The 16796-nt window shown below is 36.8% G+C and overlaps 1 protein-coding gene across 1 annotated transcript in view; it reads left to right on the forward strand.

The window, feature by feature from the left end:
• The first annotated feature begins 6330 nt into the window (after window positions 1-6330).
• BBS7 (Bardet-Biedl syndrome 7) overlaps window positions 6331-16796 on the forward strand; it is a 37290-nt gene continuing 26824 nt past the window's right edge. The window contains exons 1-4 of the mRNA XM_039241604.1: window positions 6331-6682; window positions 8667-8732; window positions 12972-13034; window positions 14599-14774. Coding sequence (XP_039097535.1) covers window positions 6647-6682; window positions 8667-8732; window positions 12972-13034; window positions 14599-14774 — 341 coding nt within the window. The 5' untranslated portion in view covers window positions 6331-6646. The remainder of the gene's footprint in view (window positions 6683-8666; window positions 8733-12971; window positions 13035-14598; window positions 14775-16796) is intronic.

A 16796-nucleotide genomic window follows, 5' to 3' on the forward strand; every position in this document is an offset into this window, starting at 1 on the left:
AAAAAGCTTGGGCCCTTGTTTCAAGGTAGGGCCACCTTTTTGGTGTAGTTCATGCTCCAGAGCCACAGAAAGGATTAGGCTCAGCCAGACTCCAGTTGAGACCAAATCTGTGTTTAGCTTTTTCCCCTGTGTTATCCTGTCTCCTTTCCTTTTCTGCTGAGAACATTCCTTCAATAAATCATATCCAAATCTTGTTAGGCTTTTCCCCAGTGAACTCATTCTAAGACATAGGTATTACTGTGGTAATATAGAGGCAAGGTAAGGATTATTCTAGGTGATTGTCACCAAAATTAAAACTTCTTTGAGGTTAATGATAGCTCTAAGCCAGCGAGACCTTGCCCCACTTACTGTTTTAACAGACACATTGGGCTTAGAAGCAATGCTCAAAGTTGGTGGGGCAACTTGGAGAAGGGAACATTTTAACAGGACCAAAAAACAATTTGTTTAGCGAAAGACATTTAGGTGATTATGATTAATTAGAATATTATACAAGTCCTATATCTTTTTTTAACTTTTTTGCTGTTCTTAGTTTTTTCCTCAGTTACAGATAAAGGAAAGGAGGCAACTTTCAAATTGCTTCTTAGGCCTCCTGTTTAAAAATTTTCATACAGTGTTTCCATATTAAACTTACTGAAGACCCTTGACTTAATGGAATTCATACTACGTTGAGAAGCTTAGATTCATAGACTTGAAATAAAACAGGGAAATAAGCAAAATAATATCTAGTGTCTTCAGTTCTGTGTAACTACAAAAACTTAAAAATTACATATATTTTGTGACTATTAAAAGCAAATTTAGTACAACTTAGGACAACTGTCTTACGCAATCATGTCCAGTATATTTTTATTTCAAATGCATTTAGCCAAATGAAAGAGGCTGTTAGAAATGGGAAGGTAAAGTGTCTTATGAATGATGTCTTAAAAGAACTGAAGCCACATTAATTGTTTATTGTGTGCCCTGGGGCAAATCTGGTCTTCTACCTTGTTCCATCAAACAGGGCTTTGCTACAAGCAGGTTCTCAGTCTTCAGGCGTCACAGAGCTCTTTCAGGGGGTTGATATCATCATCCAAGGGGGTAATGATCTCTCTTTCCATGTTTCTTTTTAAAAATCAATCTAAAATTAATTTTTTTAAATAAGAGTTTGAAAGTTTCCCAATTGGTACCACATCTTAATGGAGACTAATGTATATACTCGTGAGTCAATCACTCAGCCATCTCTAGCTGTGTTATGGTTTTAATTATAATGCAATTTAGATTGCTCTTATTCTTAGGCATAAATTGTTTAATTTATATTCATAAGAATTGCTTTAAGACCACAACATAAGGTTTATAAGTTATTGAAGTGCGTGATACCTCTGTAAATCTGTCTCAAGGTGATTTTTGTCACATCTGAGATATAATAATTTTCTCGTGTTTTTTTTTAAATGTAGCCCACCAAGATATCTCTAGTACCTTAAAATATGTTTAAAAAGAGAAATTATAGTGGCAACTTTGTCTAACTTGGCTTTTCATTTTTGTGAATAAAAACTCCCCAGCCTGCTAATTATATAAGAAGTATTTAAAATTAGTACTTTGCAACTTTTGCCATTTAGAAACAAAACACAGTACTTAAAAAAATCATTTGCCTTTTCTAGATGCAAAATGAAAGAATTCCAAGTATCATATTATTTAAGCTCTTTTTGTGTATTTTTGATGCTGTATCAAGTCCTCATTTCAATGTTTTAAAATAAATTTGATCTTAAAAATAAAATTCTTTTCTTTTACACAATTAAAGTAAATAAACAGTGGGCATCATTTGTTAAATGGAAAATAAGTATTGCCAGTATATGTCTTGATTACAAATATTATAAAGATTGCAAAAAGAGCCAGGGTGTCTCAGTTGGCTAAGCATCTGGCCCTTGGTTTCATCTCAGGTCATGATCTCACAGGTTCATGAGTTTGAGCCCTGCATCAGGCTCCATGCTGACAGTGTAGAGGCTGCTTAGGATATTCTCTTTCTCCCTTTCTCTCTCTGACCCTCTCTCACTCTCTGTCTGTCTCTCAAAAATACATAAACCTAAAAAATTAAAAAGATTCCAAGAAGATGAATTTTATAATGCTACCTTAAATAATATAACAATCTAAAATAAAATGCCTTTTCTTTAAAACTACATTTCTATACATTTCTTTTTTTCATCTCAGCTTGTAGATGCCCAGATTAAATACAAGATTGCACAATGAAAAAATGAAATTATTCTTAAAATTCCTATGGGCTTTGAAAGATTATATATTACTATGAAAGTGGTTTGTGATCCAAAAGAGAAAACATTAGATTAATGGTTTCTAGATTTTGCCCAGCCCTGGAATACTTATCAAATTTACCGGAGTAATTTTTAAAAAGATAATTCCTGCCCACTTCATCAGGTTTTCATTATTTTCAGTATTTTCATTTCTTTGTTATAATGTAAACACAGCAATAATAATATCAGTACCATTTCCTGTAAGTTGTTAACAATGCACTGCCAAGACGAGAAAATAGACAATGGGAAGATTTGGTACCCACTGTCCTGGAAAACCCTTTAACAGAAACTTGCAGTCATAGGGACAGTACAATACCCACTTTGGAAACGAGGCAGGGTTAAACACAGGATTCTGAGAATCACTTAAGTTTTAATTTTATTTTTAAATTGCAAAATTTTATTTAAAATAATGCAAAAATCCTATGGAAAACACAAAACGGGAGGAGGAAAGTTTATAATCCTTTATAACCAACAAAAAATTTTTGGATTTATTTCTAAGTCCTTTCCTATAATTGTATTCATAATATATACACTATTTTATATTCTGCTTTTATTATGATCCTGAGCACTTTCCATATTACTTTCCAGCCTTCATTATTTACACTTTCAGTGCCTGCATAGTAGTCGATAAAGTGGATGCACCGTTTCCTTATTATTGGATAGTTAGGTCCGCATTTTAGTGGTTCCTCACTGGTGACTTGTTACTTTGCTTTGTTTCTGTAAACTGAATGTCCCAAATTGGGGTTATGGGTTAAAAATATCCAACATGTGGGGCGCCTGGGTGGCTTAGTCGGTTAAGCGTCCGACTTTCACTTAGGTCATGATCTCGCAGTTCGTGGGTTCGAGCCCGAGTCGGGCTCTGTGCTGACTGCCTGCTCAGAGCCGGGAGCCTGTTTCAGAGTCTGTGACTCCCTCTCTCTCTGACCCTCCCCTGCTCACGCTGTCTCTCTCTCTCTCCTAGAAATAAATAAAAATATTTAAAAAAATATATCCAACATTTATAGGTTTGGATGCATATTTCTACATTGCTTTTGAAAGGGTTTTAATGCCAGTTTAAAGTATCACAGTTGATGAGCACATGCTGTCTCTACAGTATGCAGTGTTATCACTTAAATCTTTTTCTAATTTTAAAGGTAAAATAAAAAGGTATCTTGCTTTAATATTATTGATTACAAATGAAGGTAATGGATTTCTGTAAGTTTGTTCAGTAGCCACTTTCTTTATGAAATGTCTGCTCATATTTTTACCTGTTCACTTATTGGAATAATACTATTTCTTTTTTTTATTAATTTGTATGAACTGTTTATAAAGATAGTAAGTTTGTGTATATATCCCAAATTTTTGTTTATATTTAAAAAATTTTGTCACATATTGAAATGTTTCATCTTTATTCTTAACATATGTTTTTTTCTTTGTGATTTCTTTTATTCCTGTTAGAAGATCAAACAAGTTCCCTTCTGATATGGGCTGAATTTTATCCCACTTAAATCCATATGTTGAAGTCCTAACTCCCAGTACCTCAGAATCTAACTGTATTTGTAAGTAAGATCTCTAAAGAGGTAGTTATGGTAAAATGAGGTCATTAGGATGGGCCTTGATCCAATTTGACTGGTTTCCTTATCAGAAGAGATAAGGATACAGACTTGCAAAGAAGAATGACCTTGTGAAGACAGGAGAAGATGGGCATCTACAAGCCAAGGTGAGAAGTCTTAGAAGATTGGTTTGGTTCCCTGCTGACACTTTGATCTTGTACTCCTAGCCTGTGAAACTTGTGAGAAAATAAATTCTTCTGTTGGATAAAGTCACCCAGTTTGTGGTAATTTATTATGGGGGCCCTAGCAAATTAATCCTCCTTCCAACTCCCTAAATTCTATAAAATTCTGTACAACTCTGTGTTCTCCTATCTCCCCTATGGCTTTATTTTTCAGTTTACTTCTGAAATTTATCTGTATTTTTGTTGAGTCTAAATTGGTATGTATTTTTCCCAAGTTGCTACATACCTAACCCATCTCCAGGCCCTGCTGTCTATTTTAACATGGAGTTATTTTAGCCTCAGAGAAAGAATTGTCTGGAACATTCTTGTATCTAGTCAAAACCTTCTCATGTTCCTTACAGGAAATAATTTTTCTTCCTAAGAAGCATCCCCTTCCCAGGGTTTCAATTCTTGTTTCACAGTCATTTGTGAACTCTCTCCTAGTAGACCAAAGAAATCAGGAAAGAGACTGTATCTTACTCATCTGTATGTAGCATTTCTTTAGGCACAACACTGTGTGCATTAAGGAAGAAATGATCAAAGGATCAGGGAATGTCAGCTCTTAATCAGACCTTGGGTCATTTTAGGCCAGTAGTAATCTGCAGGTCCCTGAGGTCTTTTCAGGAGGTCTGTGATTTTGAAACTATTTTAATTACACTAAGATGTTATTTGCCTTTTTCACTGTGTTGACATTTGCACTGATGTACAAAAGCAATGGTGGTTAATACTGCTGGTGCTTAAGCCATGAATCAAAGCAGTGGCTTCAATAGTCACTGCATTCTTCATGCCACATAGTGGCAGAATACAAAATTTTATATAAAAATGCCTGTTGTCAAGGAATAAAAGTTGTTAATTTTAAGTCTCATCTTGAAGACATTTCTTTCAGATATTCTGTGTGATGAAATGGGAAGCACGCATAAAGCATTTCTACTGAATACTGAGGGGTATTGTGTCAAGGAAAGGCATTTGTGTGATTATTGGAGATGCTAGCTGGAACATTTCTTCTTTTCAAAAAAAAGCGCAACTGACAAAAATTATGATTATTCAGACTAGGGTATTTAGTATACGCTTTCTTGTGAATTCAAGAAGGGAGCCTAGGGGCGTCTGGGTGGCTCAGTCGGTTAAGCATCTGACTTCGGCTCAGGTCATGATCTCATGGTTCGTGGGTTCGAGCCCCGCGTCGGACTCTGTGCTGACAGCTAGCTCAGAGCCTGGAGCCTGTTCCAGATTCTGTATCTCCATCTCGCTGGGACCTTCCCCTGCTCACGCTGTCTCTCTCCCTCTCCCTCTCTCAGAAATAAATAAAACGTTAAAAAAAATTCAAGAAGAGAGCCTATCATCTCAAGGAAAACAATGGACATTTGTTACCAATGCTTAAAATTTGAACTTTTAAGCACAAATTAGAAGTTTGCAAAATTTGTATCCATGTCTGGATGGCTTTCCGATATTTCACAGCTTTTCTGATTAAATCCATGATGATATTAACATATAGGATTCTTGGATATGTTATATAATGAAGACACATTCCACATTGCAATTAGTTTGTAAAAAAAATACTACCACTTGTTGATTTGGGACCAGATTTTCTTCATATACTTAAATAAAACAACCCGCATATACCAACAGATGGGATGCAGTAGTAGATCTGTGACTTGTCTATTTAGATGGACAGTAAATAGATTTGCAAACACCAGTCTTTTTATCTCTTTTTTCCTCAAAAATAGTTATTTTCATTAAAATTTTTACGTAGCTTTTTAAAGTACACTTTTAAAATTTCAATTCTAATTTCTAAAACTTTTTTTTTAATTCTTGAGAGAGAGAGAGACAGAGACAGAGAGAGCGCGCGCAAGCGTGTGAGCAGGGGTTGGGGCAGAGAGAGGAGGAGAAAATCCCAAGCAGGTTCTGCACTGTTGTGGAGCCTGACTTGGGGCTCGAACTCCCAAACCCTGAGATCATGTCCTGAGCTGAAATAAAGGCTCAAATGCTTAACCAACGGAGTCACCTATGGGCCCCTCCAGTTCTAATTTCCAATATGGTAAATATCAGCAGATCTTCTATAAACAAAATATCTTTAGGGTCCTCAATAGTTTAAGAGTTTTGGAAAGGGGCCGTAAGGCCAAAACTGTGGTAAGCTAACGCCTATAACGGTGGAACCTAATTCTTTGGAGGACCCTTCCCCGTGTCAGTAAAATAGTTCAGAATCAACACAAGTTTCACATCAGGGGTTTACACTGAGAAGGACTTAAAGAGGTGACGCTCTAGTCCCTGGTGGGGGTGGAGCCAAGACTGCGTCTCCAGTCTCCCTGGAAACCACCTTTCTCTAGTGTCTGGGATCACTTCCTCCGTTCCTCTCTGCCTCTGATTGGAGCAGGTTAAGTCAGTGGGCGGTCCTTTGGGATAGGGGCGAGGCTTCCTTTTTGGGCCGTGGGCTCCCCTCGCGTGAACGTGTTGACGTCACACTGGACGCTGCAGCCGTGTCGCCACGCCTCTGCATCCCCAACTGAGACCATTTGTAGCTGGGGTTGCTCTTCTGAGGGACGCGAGGGGTATCCCTCGAGGTCCAGCAGCTTCTGTAGTTCCCGTGCGGTCCCGGCGCTGCGTCGGTGCCACCATCATGGACCTACATTTAAACCGAGCGGATTATCTACAGGTAAACCCGAGGGGATAAAGCGGGCGCCGCGCCGGACGAGCCCCGCTCCCTGAGAGGATTTTGTCCTTCCACTGACATCTGTCGGGGTCGCCGGGAGCGGGTGCGGCTCCCTGAGGGGATTTTGCCATTGCAGTGACGTCTGTCGGGGTCACCAGGCGCGAGTGCAGCGGCGGAGTGGGGCTGGGTGCAGCGCCCTCGTCGCCGTCACGGGCGGCTCCTGCTCATCCCTGAGGGTCCCTGGGGACTTGGAAAGAAGCGGCACACGCTCCCGCGTTGCTGGCGCCCGCCAGCATATGTAGAAATACAATAATTTCTATATAGAGTATATATGTAGAATATGCCTAGAATACTAGAAAGATCCGGCGTGATCTCGGATTCCTCTTCAGGGCAGTAGTCCTCCCTGGCTTCAGCCACCGGTGGGCCCGTAACTCCCCAATCTCCTTCCATCCTCTCCCCAGCCCCTTCTCTCGAGCTCCACACACTTCTCACTTTGAGCTGGACCTCACCAGCCAGATTATCAATAAAGTAACAACAACTGTTTATTGTGCATGCAATTTCTTCGAAGAGCTTAACATTCATTACTATTTACTCTTCATAAAAATTCTTAGAGTAGATAATGTTATAGATGGGGGTCCAGGGACTCAGAGAAAGTAATTTACTTAACAGCGGAAAAGAATGAAGTTCCTTCAACAGAGTCTCAAGACTCCAGAGCTGGTGTTCTCTCCCTTAGGCCATCCTGCCTCCCAGTATTTCAGCCCTAGCCGTCCGTCCCTCTTTTTCATCTCCTTTTTCAGTAATTCTCTTTTGGCTCATGATACAAACGTTTGCAGGGCCAGTTTCCCTGTTAGTTACTCCAGGTATTTCCCGCCTTAATATCTTCCGTAGTGAACTGGTCACCACATTTGGCTACTACTTCTTATATCCTAAATATCTCTTGATTTGATCCCATTTTTTCCATCTCTATTACCCCCAGTTCAGGTTCTCATCTTCTCTTTCTCCAGTAATTGAAATAGCCTCTTATCTGGGCTCCTAACCTCCAGCTTCACCTCCTCCAAGCCATCCTTCACATCACTTGTTAGAATGATGTTTCAAAAATGCAAATCAAGGGGCGCCTGGGTGGCTTAGTCGGTTAAGCGTCCGACTTTCGCTTAGGTCATGGTCTCGCGGTTCGTGGGTTAGAGCCCCGCGTGGGGCTCTGTGCTGACTGCCAGCTCAGAGCCTGGAGCCTGTTCCGGTCTGTGACTCCCTCTCTCTCTGACCCTCCCCTGCTCACGCTGTCTCTCTCTCTCTCTCCTAGAAATAAATAAAACATTTTAAAAAATGCAAATCTAAATAGATTACTTTAAACTTTAATTCTGCTGCTTAGAATACAGAATAAAGCTGTACTTATACACTATATTTAATCCCTTTCAGGATCTGTTGTTTGCTGCAATGTCTGCCTCCTCCCTGCCTCTTCTCATACTGTGCGCTACTAGTGACAGTTTCCTGCTGTTTTCCTCTTCCATACCTTTTGTAAAATAGTCCTCACTATCCGATTGGATGACATTGCCCTCAGCATGTTCGGGATTTTCACAAAAATCTTCTATGTTGCACTTTTAATAATTGTAATCTATTTCCAAAGATTTTTAATCACTTTACAGAAACTCTAACGTTATTTTTAACGAAGGTTTCTAACGAAGGTTTCTAACGAAGGTTTCTAAAAATATGCGTTCATAAAGTATGTTGCCGCTAGTGTCACATTATTTTTGGCTTGATGACTTTATATCATAAGTTTTACCATTTTGGAGTGTTTACTATATTTTGTGGTTTGTGGCGTATTTCATTGAAAGTAAGTTCACGGGTAATAATTATTTCATATCATTAATTGTGTTATAAAATAAAGCTCACTGTGATCTGAATCTGCTGGTCCTTTTAATCTCTTATGTAATCATTTCAAATTAGTGTATCAGAAAACATTCACTAGGTGGCTGGTGTGTTTCCTTAGGTGGGAGTGACCTCTCAGAAGACTATGAAGTTACTTCCTGCCTCAAGACATAGAGCTACACAAAAGGTACTGTAGAGATCCTGGTTTCTTTCTGCCTATCTCTTTAGCTCTGACAGAGGAGAGGTTTATATTCCTTTATTAGTAAGTTACTTTTTTTAAAATGCTAATGTTAAAATGTAAATAAATTTGTTTTAATTTGAACAGAGGTTGGAATACCAAGGGACATCCACAGACAGTTGGATGTTATAATTTTTATGTACAATCTGTAATATAGTATGAGCAAACTTGTTGAAAAATATATTCCATTTTCTTGTTAATAATTTACTCAGTGTGTACCCGGTTGTGCATATAAAAAAGAAACATAGGGGTGCCTGGGTAGCTTAGTCGGTTAAGCGTCCGACTTTCGCTTAGGTCATGATCTCGCGGTTCGTGGGTTCAAGCCCCGAGTCGGGCTCTGTGCTGACTGCCAGCATAGAGCCTGGAGCCTATTTCAGAATCTGTGTCTCCCTCTCTCTCTGACCTTCCCCTACTCATGCTGTCTCTCTCTCTCTCCTAGAAATAAATAAAAATATTAAAAAAGAAAGAAAGAAAGAAAGAAAGAAAGAAAGAAAGAAAGAAAGAAAGAAAGAAAGATAAAGCACAACAGGATATAGGGAAAATATTTTTATTAAAAAAATTTTTTTAATGTTTATTTTTGAGAGAGAGAGACAGAGTGTGAGCAGGGGAGGGGCAGAGAGAGGGAGACACAGAATCTGAAGCAGGCTCCGGGCTCTGAGCTGTCAGCACAGAGCCTGACACAGGGCCGAACCCATAAACCATGAGATCATGATCTGAACCAAAGTGGACACTTAACCAACTGGGCCACCCAGGTGCCACTGCATTTATTTATTTTGAGAGATAGAAAGAGACAGAGCACAAGTGGGGGAGGGGCAGAGAGAGAAGGAGACACAGAATTAGAAGCAAGCTCCAGGCTCCAGCTCTAGGCTCTGAGCTGTCAGCACAGAGCCCCATGCCGGGCAGGAACTCCCCGACTATGAGATCATGACCTGAGCTGAAGTGGGATGCTAAACTGACTGAGCCACCCAGGTGCTCTAGGAAAATGCTTTTTAAACTTCATTGTATTTTTAAGAGTAATTAAATATTTTGATGTTGAACTTTCTGTTTAACAATAATGATAATTTTTATAGAAATATTGATCCTATGATTTCTGTAAGCCAATTATAATTTCTTAGTAGACTGGTAGGATATTTTAATAGCTGTAAAATAAATACAGTATTCTGATATAATAACATTTTACTCAGATAAATCAACAGATTTCTGATTGTTATTTATTGTATTTGGTCTCCTAGATCAGAACTTTTCAAACTTTTTTGGCCTTTGGACCCTTTTACACTCTTAAATTATTGAGGACTAAAGAACTTTTGTTTATGTAGGTTGTATCTGTCAAGATTACTATATTAAGATTGAAACTGAGAGATGTATAAGATTTATTTTATTTTTTAAATAATTAACCTATTACATGTTTATTATATAAATAACTTTTTAATGAAAAATAGCTGCATTTTCAAAAACAAAAAGAGGATTAAGTGAGAATAATGGCATTGTTTTACAATTTTGCAAATTGTTTAGTCTGGCATAAGCAAAGGCATCATGTCTGTTTTCTGCATTCAACCTGTTGTTTTGGTTGAAGTATCAAAGAATATCCAGCTCACACAGACACATAGTTGAAAATAGGAGTTATTTAAATAGCTTTTGCAGGTAATTATGACTCTTTGTATTTGATATAACACATATACTTGACAAATAGTAGTTTCTTAAACATTAGTTGCAATGTGGGATAAGAAATCATATTATTAGCTTTTCATACTTTGGTACATTAAAAACCATTTTGAATGGATCTTTTACCCAAGTATGATTTTATAGCATCCTATAGTGGTCATTTGAGATTTTTGGTTCATTGAGTTATACAGATCTTCCAAAAGTTGAATGTTCAAATATTGACTGTTCCAAATGTTATTATAGAATATAAAGCAAATCACATTTGTTGATATCATTACTGATTTGATCAGAAAAGTTGTTAATTATGAGGTAGCTGTCAAGCTCACAGTGGCAGATTCAAGTCTTCCAAAGTATTTATTTTCACTTGAAGACCCAAATTTTATCTTTGGGAGCAAATACTCTCAATTGTTTTCCTTTAAAATGACAAGCTCACTTCCATTAGTTGTTTGTTTGTTTTTTTTTTTATGTCTACAAATACCCAAGTGTTAATAACAGCTTACTATTAGCCATTGTCTTTTTTTAATATTTTATTTTATTCTATTTTTTAAATTTTTTTTTAAATTTTTGAGAGAACGAATACAAGTGGGGGAGGGGCAGAGAGAGAAGGAGACACAGAATATGAAGCAGGCTCCAGGCTAGCTTTCAGCACAGAGCCCCGTGCGGGGCTCAAATCACAGACTGTGAGGCTCATGAAGAAGTTGGATGCCCAACCGACTGAGCCGCCCAAGCTCCCAGTTGTCTTTTTCTTTTAATGTTTATTTATTTTGAGACAGAGAGAGAGAAAGCCAGGGAGGGGCAGAAAGAGAGGGAGTGATTGAATCCCAAGCAGATTCCTCGCTGTTAGCACAGAGCTGAGTGGCAGAGCTCGTGCGTGTGGGGCTTGACTTTACAAACCATGAGTGAGATCATGACCTGAGCTGAAACCAAAAGTCAGACACTTAACCGACTGAGCCCCCCAGGCACCCCTTAACCATTGTTAACAGTTGCCACTTGTTCTTTCATTCTTAAAATTTGTATTTCCTGAAAAAACTGAATAGTTCAGCTTGTGACTGAAACAAGTATATAAGTCCTTTTTGGTATGAAGCAAAAGTGCTTTTTAGTATGCATATTTTTTATTTTCTCACACTAAATATTCAAAAGACATGACTCAAGGGCCAGAAATTCAACAAGATTGATAATATTTTTGCTTCATCAAGAACATTCTTACATGAAGTTCGATTTTTTTCTTTATTCTCAAGTGGTGATGAAGATTACAGCAACCACTAGTAAGCTTTGTTGTCATTGTTTTGATTCTTGCCAGACACCAGCAATTTTATTCACCATTGCTCTGCATCATAATTGTAAATGTCAACCTAGCAAAAAAGAAAAATAAAGACTTACTTAGAAAAATAGTTTTCATTTGGCAGATTCCCTACAAAGTTCTTGTTGACCCTGGGAATCTAAAATCACACTTTGGGAATCCCTGTAGTTACTATTTTCACAAAGTATTAGAGTACTGTAGTGTTAAAAAAAACAAAAAACTCAACACCTTAACTATTCTTAGTATTTTTTCATCTGAATAGAAATCTGCCAGTACCAAAGATCCATAAATCTGAAAATGTGTGCATAATTATTTGTGAATGTTCACTGTTCTGGGAAGAAAGTCCATAGCTTTCATCAAATGCACAAAGGGATTTGTGATCCCCCACACCCAAAGTTGAGTCAGAGGCCTAAGAATGTGGCTTATACAACATCAATTCTTTGATATTAGAGACTTGTTTTATGTCCTCATACATCATCAATTTTCTAATGTGTGCTTGAAAAGAACATTTATAATTTAATTCTTAGGGTGAGTGAATTGCTTATTTATGCACATGTGAGCACACACACACATCCTACACATATGTACACATGCATATGTACATACACATGTACATACGTATTAGATCAGAGGTAGTTGTTTTTCTAATCTAGATCCTTCTCTTTTGTCTGCTTGGTTACCAGTTCCTGAGATATAAGTGTTAAAATCTCCATCTGTATTTACTTCAAAATAATCCATTGGTTACATGTTGATAGTTGTTGAAGCTGAGTGATGGATACATGGGGATTCATTATAGTATTCTGACTACTTTTACATACAGTAAAATTTTTTTACCAAAATTTTTCTATTAAAAAGGTTTTTAAACTATCAAGTAGGTCAGTCACAACTTTAACTGATAATCTGTTTTGAAAATTAATCTTAACATATTATTATGTTCTAGTTAAAGAAAAATATTACCCCCCTGCTATTTCTGTTTCTGTTCTCTTGTTCTCTTTACATTGTAGGAAGAGAATATATCGCTAAGAACTTCAATAATTGTTCTCCCTACCTTCACTTTGCCCCTTTCTTGTAACTTCTTGGAGTATTATTTTTTGCACAGGCAACTTCCTAGATTTTCTGATCTCTGCTTTCAAAATTATGATTTATATTTTGAGAATCTTGTTTCCCCCATACAAGTTAATAAGGCATAGTTATAGTAATTTCAGATTCTCTTCAATCTATTGTAGGTGGTTATTGGAGATCACGATGGGGTAGTTATGTGCTTTGGCATGAAGAAGGGAGAAGCGGTGGTATGTATATGTAGCTTTTTATTTTTTAGGAGAAAAAAGGATTCTCTTCTCTTCTCTTTCTCTTTTCTTTTCTTTTTTCTTTGTAAGCTCCACACCCAACAAGGAGTCTAACGTGTGGCCCAAACTCATGACCCCAAGATCAAGACCCAAAAGTCAGACACCTAACTGACTGATTTTCTAAAAGAGAAATGCACTAATTGTTGAATACTCTTAGGTTAAAATTGTCCTAAAAACAATGAAAAATCCATTGTGAGAAAAGTAGTTACATGAAGTATGAGGCTACAGGCAACACCACAGTCGTGTGCTAGCTAGCTGTAAAACACCTTTGACATCCAGGGTGATGTATTAATTTCCTGTGGTGTGTAACAGATTACTTTTGGGGGTTTAAATCAATACTATTAGCTCATAGTTTCTGTGAGTCAGGAGTCTGGGTTCATGTCTCACATGGCTACAGTGTAGATATCAGCTAGGCTCTATTCATTTCTGATGCTGGGGTCCTATTCCAAGCTTACATAGTTGTTGACAGGATTCATATTCTTGCTGTGGTAGGACTGAGGTCCCCATTTTATTGCTGTCTGTAAGCTAGGGCCAGCTCTCAACAGCTTGAGGCCCCACAGTTCTTTGCCATGTGGTCCTCTCACTGGCCCTCTCATAACGTGGTGACCTACTTTAGGCCAGCAGGAAAATCTGTCCAGTCAGCTAAGGTAGAGTCTTATGTAACATAATATAACATGGAAGTGACTATCCCATCACCTTTGCAGCTTAATGTAATCTAATCAAGGATGTGATTAGTACATTATCATATTGACAGATCATAGTTTACAAGCAATGGGTCTGAGCTGGGAACGCTTACATATTCACTACACATTATGTAGAATTTATAAAAAGATGGATAGGGTAAACACTCAGAAACCCAGTGTTTTTATTATTTGTATATTCTATCACATACTTTATTCTCTGTATAAAGTCATTAGAGGGGAGAGAGAGAAACTGGTACCAATAATAATATGGAAAATAATCAGGAAGAAATTAATGATACAAATGGTGTTTCTAGTTAGAGAGATATCAAATTATACATTCAGGTTTTCAATAAATTCTTCAATCTTTTATTTATACTACTAAAATTTATAAAAATTATAAAGTAAACAAGAGAGATTAATTTTAAAAAGATGATTCAAGTGTAAAAAGATGTTCATTGGAGCCAGTGGAGGAATCTTGTTAAAATGCAGGTTCTCATTCAGTACAATTGGGGTTGGGCTTGAAAGTCTTCCTTCTTAATAAGGTTAATCATACTAATGACACGACTTAATGAACTCTACTTTGAGTTGCAGGAGTTTAGATTTTAATGATGTTGCTGAAATATGTGTGGCAGTTCTAAATTTTGAAGATATTTAGCCCAAAACCTTAAAGCCCCACTGAAGTAAATACATTTGTATCTCAAGATGTTTCTATATAATGGAACTATAATATTTTGTGTTTTTGAAATCACAGTGTATTTTTATAGTAAAGGAACATGCTTACAGTAAATTTGTCTTCTTTATTTTTTCCTTGATGATTTTTGCAGGCAGTGTTCAAGACTTTACCGGGGCAGAAGATTGCAAGATTGGAGCTAGGAGGGGTTATTAACACACCCCAGGAGAAAATTTTTATTGCTGCAGGATCTGAGATTAGAGGCTTCACAAAGAGAGGAAAACAGTTCCTCTCTTTTGAAACAAACCTCACTGAAAGCATTAAAGCTATGTATGTTCATCCTTTTTTTTATCTTTACGTATCCATTTACAATATTTTAGATAGGTGACAAACATCAGATTGAGCTTTATATCTTAATAGGTTTCCTGGGAAGTAAAATTGTCTAAAGGTACTTTATTAGTCAGAAACTAATTAACCTAGAATCTGTACAAAACCAATTGGTTGTTGAAGTGTTTTCTAAAGACTCTCATAGTATTTATATTGGTTCAGTTGATTCATGATCAAGGTGTAAAAGAAAAAAGTAAAAGAAATCTAGAGGTGTTTAGGTTCCTGTTCCTTTGATGTCTGGTAATTTTGGTTATGAGGTAGCATCATTATGTTAAAAAGCTGGCCTTCGAAGTTGGTAACTACTGATACGATATAATTTTAGGTAAATCAGTTAAGACACTAAGTAAGAAATAACTCCCTTAATGGCTTTCAGATATGTGAGATTTTGCAATTTAAATTTTAGTTTTTTTAGTCATGTGGGGCTGAAAAGGGCTTTAAAGTTTATCGAACCCACTCTCCTCAAACCTACTACTGAAGAGAATCCCTTGGCAGCTTAAAAGAATAGATTTCTTATCTTACTCATACCTGCAGAATCAGAATTATTAGGAGTGGGTTAAAAGGAAAAAGTTCTTCCTTTGACTGTGATGCATCCAAGTTGTATAAGCAACCAGACCTTGGTGTGAAAACTACTAACTTAATCCAGAGTTCCGTGTAATGCAGAGCTATCCTATGTAATTATGTATAATGCATATCGCATGTACTAACTTCTAGGCTGCAGAACTTTGGTTTGGTGAGATTAGGTAAGAATTAAACAGTGGCATGTGGGAGTGAATTTACTAAGAATAGAATACTTTTAAAATGCTTTTGTAGATAGACATGGCCAATGATAATTATAAAATACTAAAATCAAAATAATTAATAATTATCATCACTCAGATTCAGAAGGATATATGGGCAGAGGTTTGAGGAAGATAAGGCATTTCCCAGCCAGTAGTCTCTCTTGCTAGTTTCTTAAATGGTTTTTCTGGAGTGGCAGTGGTGAGATGGAGAGGATCTTCACTTAATTTTTTAAAATTTATTGTCTAAATCCTCAAATTTATAAGGGTGCACAGGAAAACAAGGCTATAACTTGACAGTTTTTAATAAGAGAACACTTAAAAAGTTGGTTACCACTTATGCATCCCTTCCCTGCTTAATGCTTCTATCTATCCCCACTCTTGTCAACAATAGTGATTGTAAGCAGTACTTTGAAAATGTGTAACTGCAGTATAACTGCAAATGTAATACAGATGGATTTCAAGATGAAACTTTATATCTTGAAAAGATAGAATTTTGTTAGGTTGATGAAAACGATACTGAGGACTACTGAAATCGTATGCAGAGCCACAAAGTAAGGCTACTTAAGCAATAATGGAAGAAGAGAAAATCAGTGAGGATCATTATAGGATAAGGAATAATTATAATACCAAAAATTTTTAGTCTTTAGAAGTAGAGAAATATGTGAAACTTTCAAATAAAATTACCTTCCCAAGTGAAAGATAATAAACTAGTATATAATTCTTGTCAAATTTCAGCTCCCCCAGTGAAAACAGGAATTGATATAAGAATTAGAATGTTGTTATGATTATTGCCTAAATTTTGTTAAATATAATTTTACATGAACTTTTTTATTTCTCTTTTCAAGATAAAAATCTAATGAAATCATTTTGTTTCAATGTTTATCATTTAGTTTAAAGTAGATTCATTTCCAACAGCCTTTACTAGACAGTGTAGTAGTAAGCGAACTCTAGAGCTAAAAGCCACCTGATGCAGTCTACTCCACTACTAGTTGTGTGCCATTAGGCAAGTTACCTAACATTTTACTGTTCTCTATGAAAAGGGATAATAATGGTCCCTGGTTTCCAGAATTATGAGAATTAAACTAATCCATGTAATCCATGTAAATCATTTAGGACAGTGCTTGGCACATAGTACACATACAAAAAAAAGTTCTTTTTTTCTTATTGTCTTCAGATGTAGACAGTT

Source organism: Hyaena hyaena, unplaced genomic scaffold, assembly GCF_003009895.1.
Source record: "Hyaena hyaena isolate Hyena2069 unplaced genomic scaffold, ASM300989v1 scaffold_198, whole genome shotgun sequence".
Taxonomy (NCBI): Eukaryota; Metazoa; Chordata; class Mammalia; order Carnivora; family Hyaenidae; genus Hyaena; species Hyaena hyaena.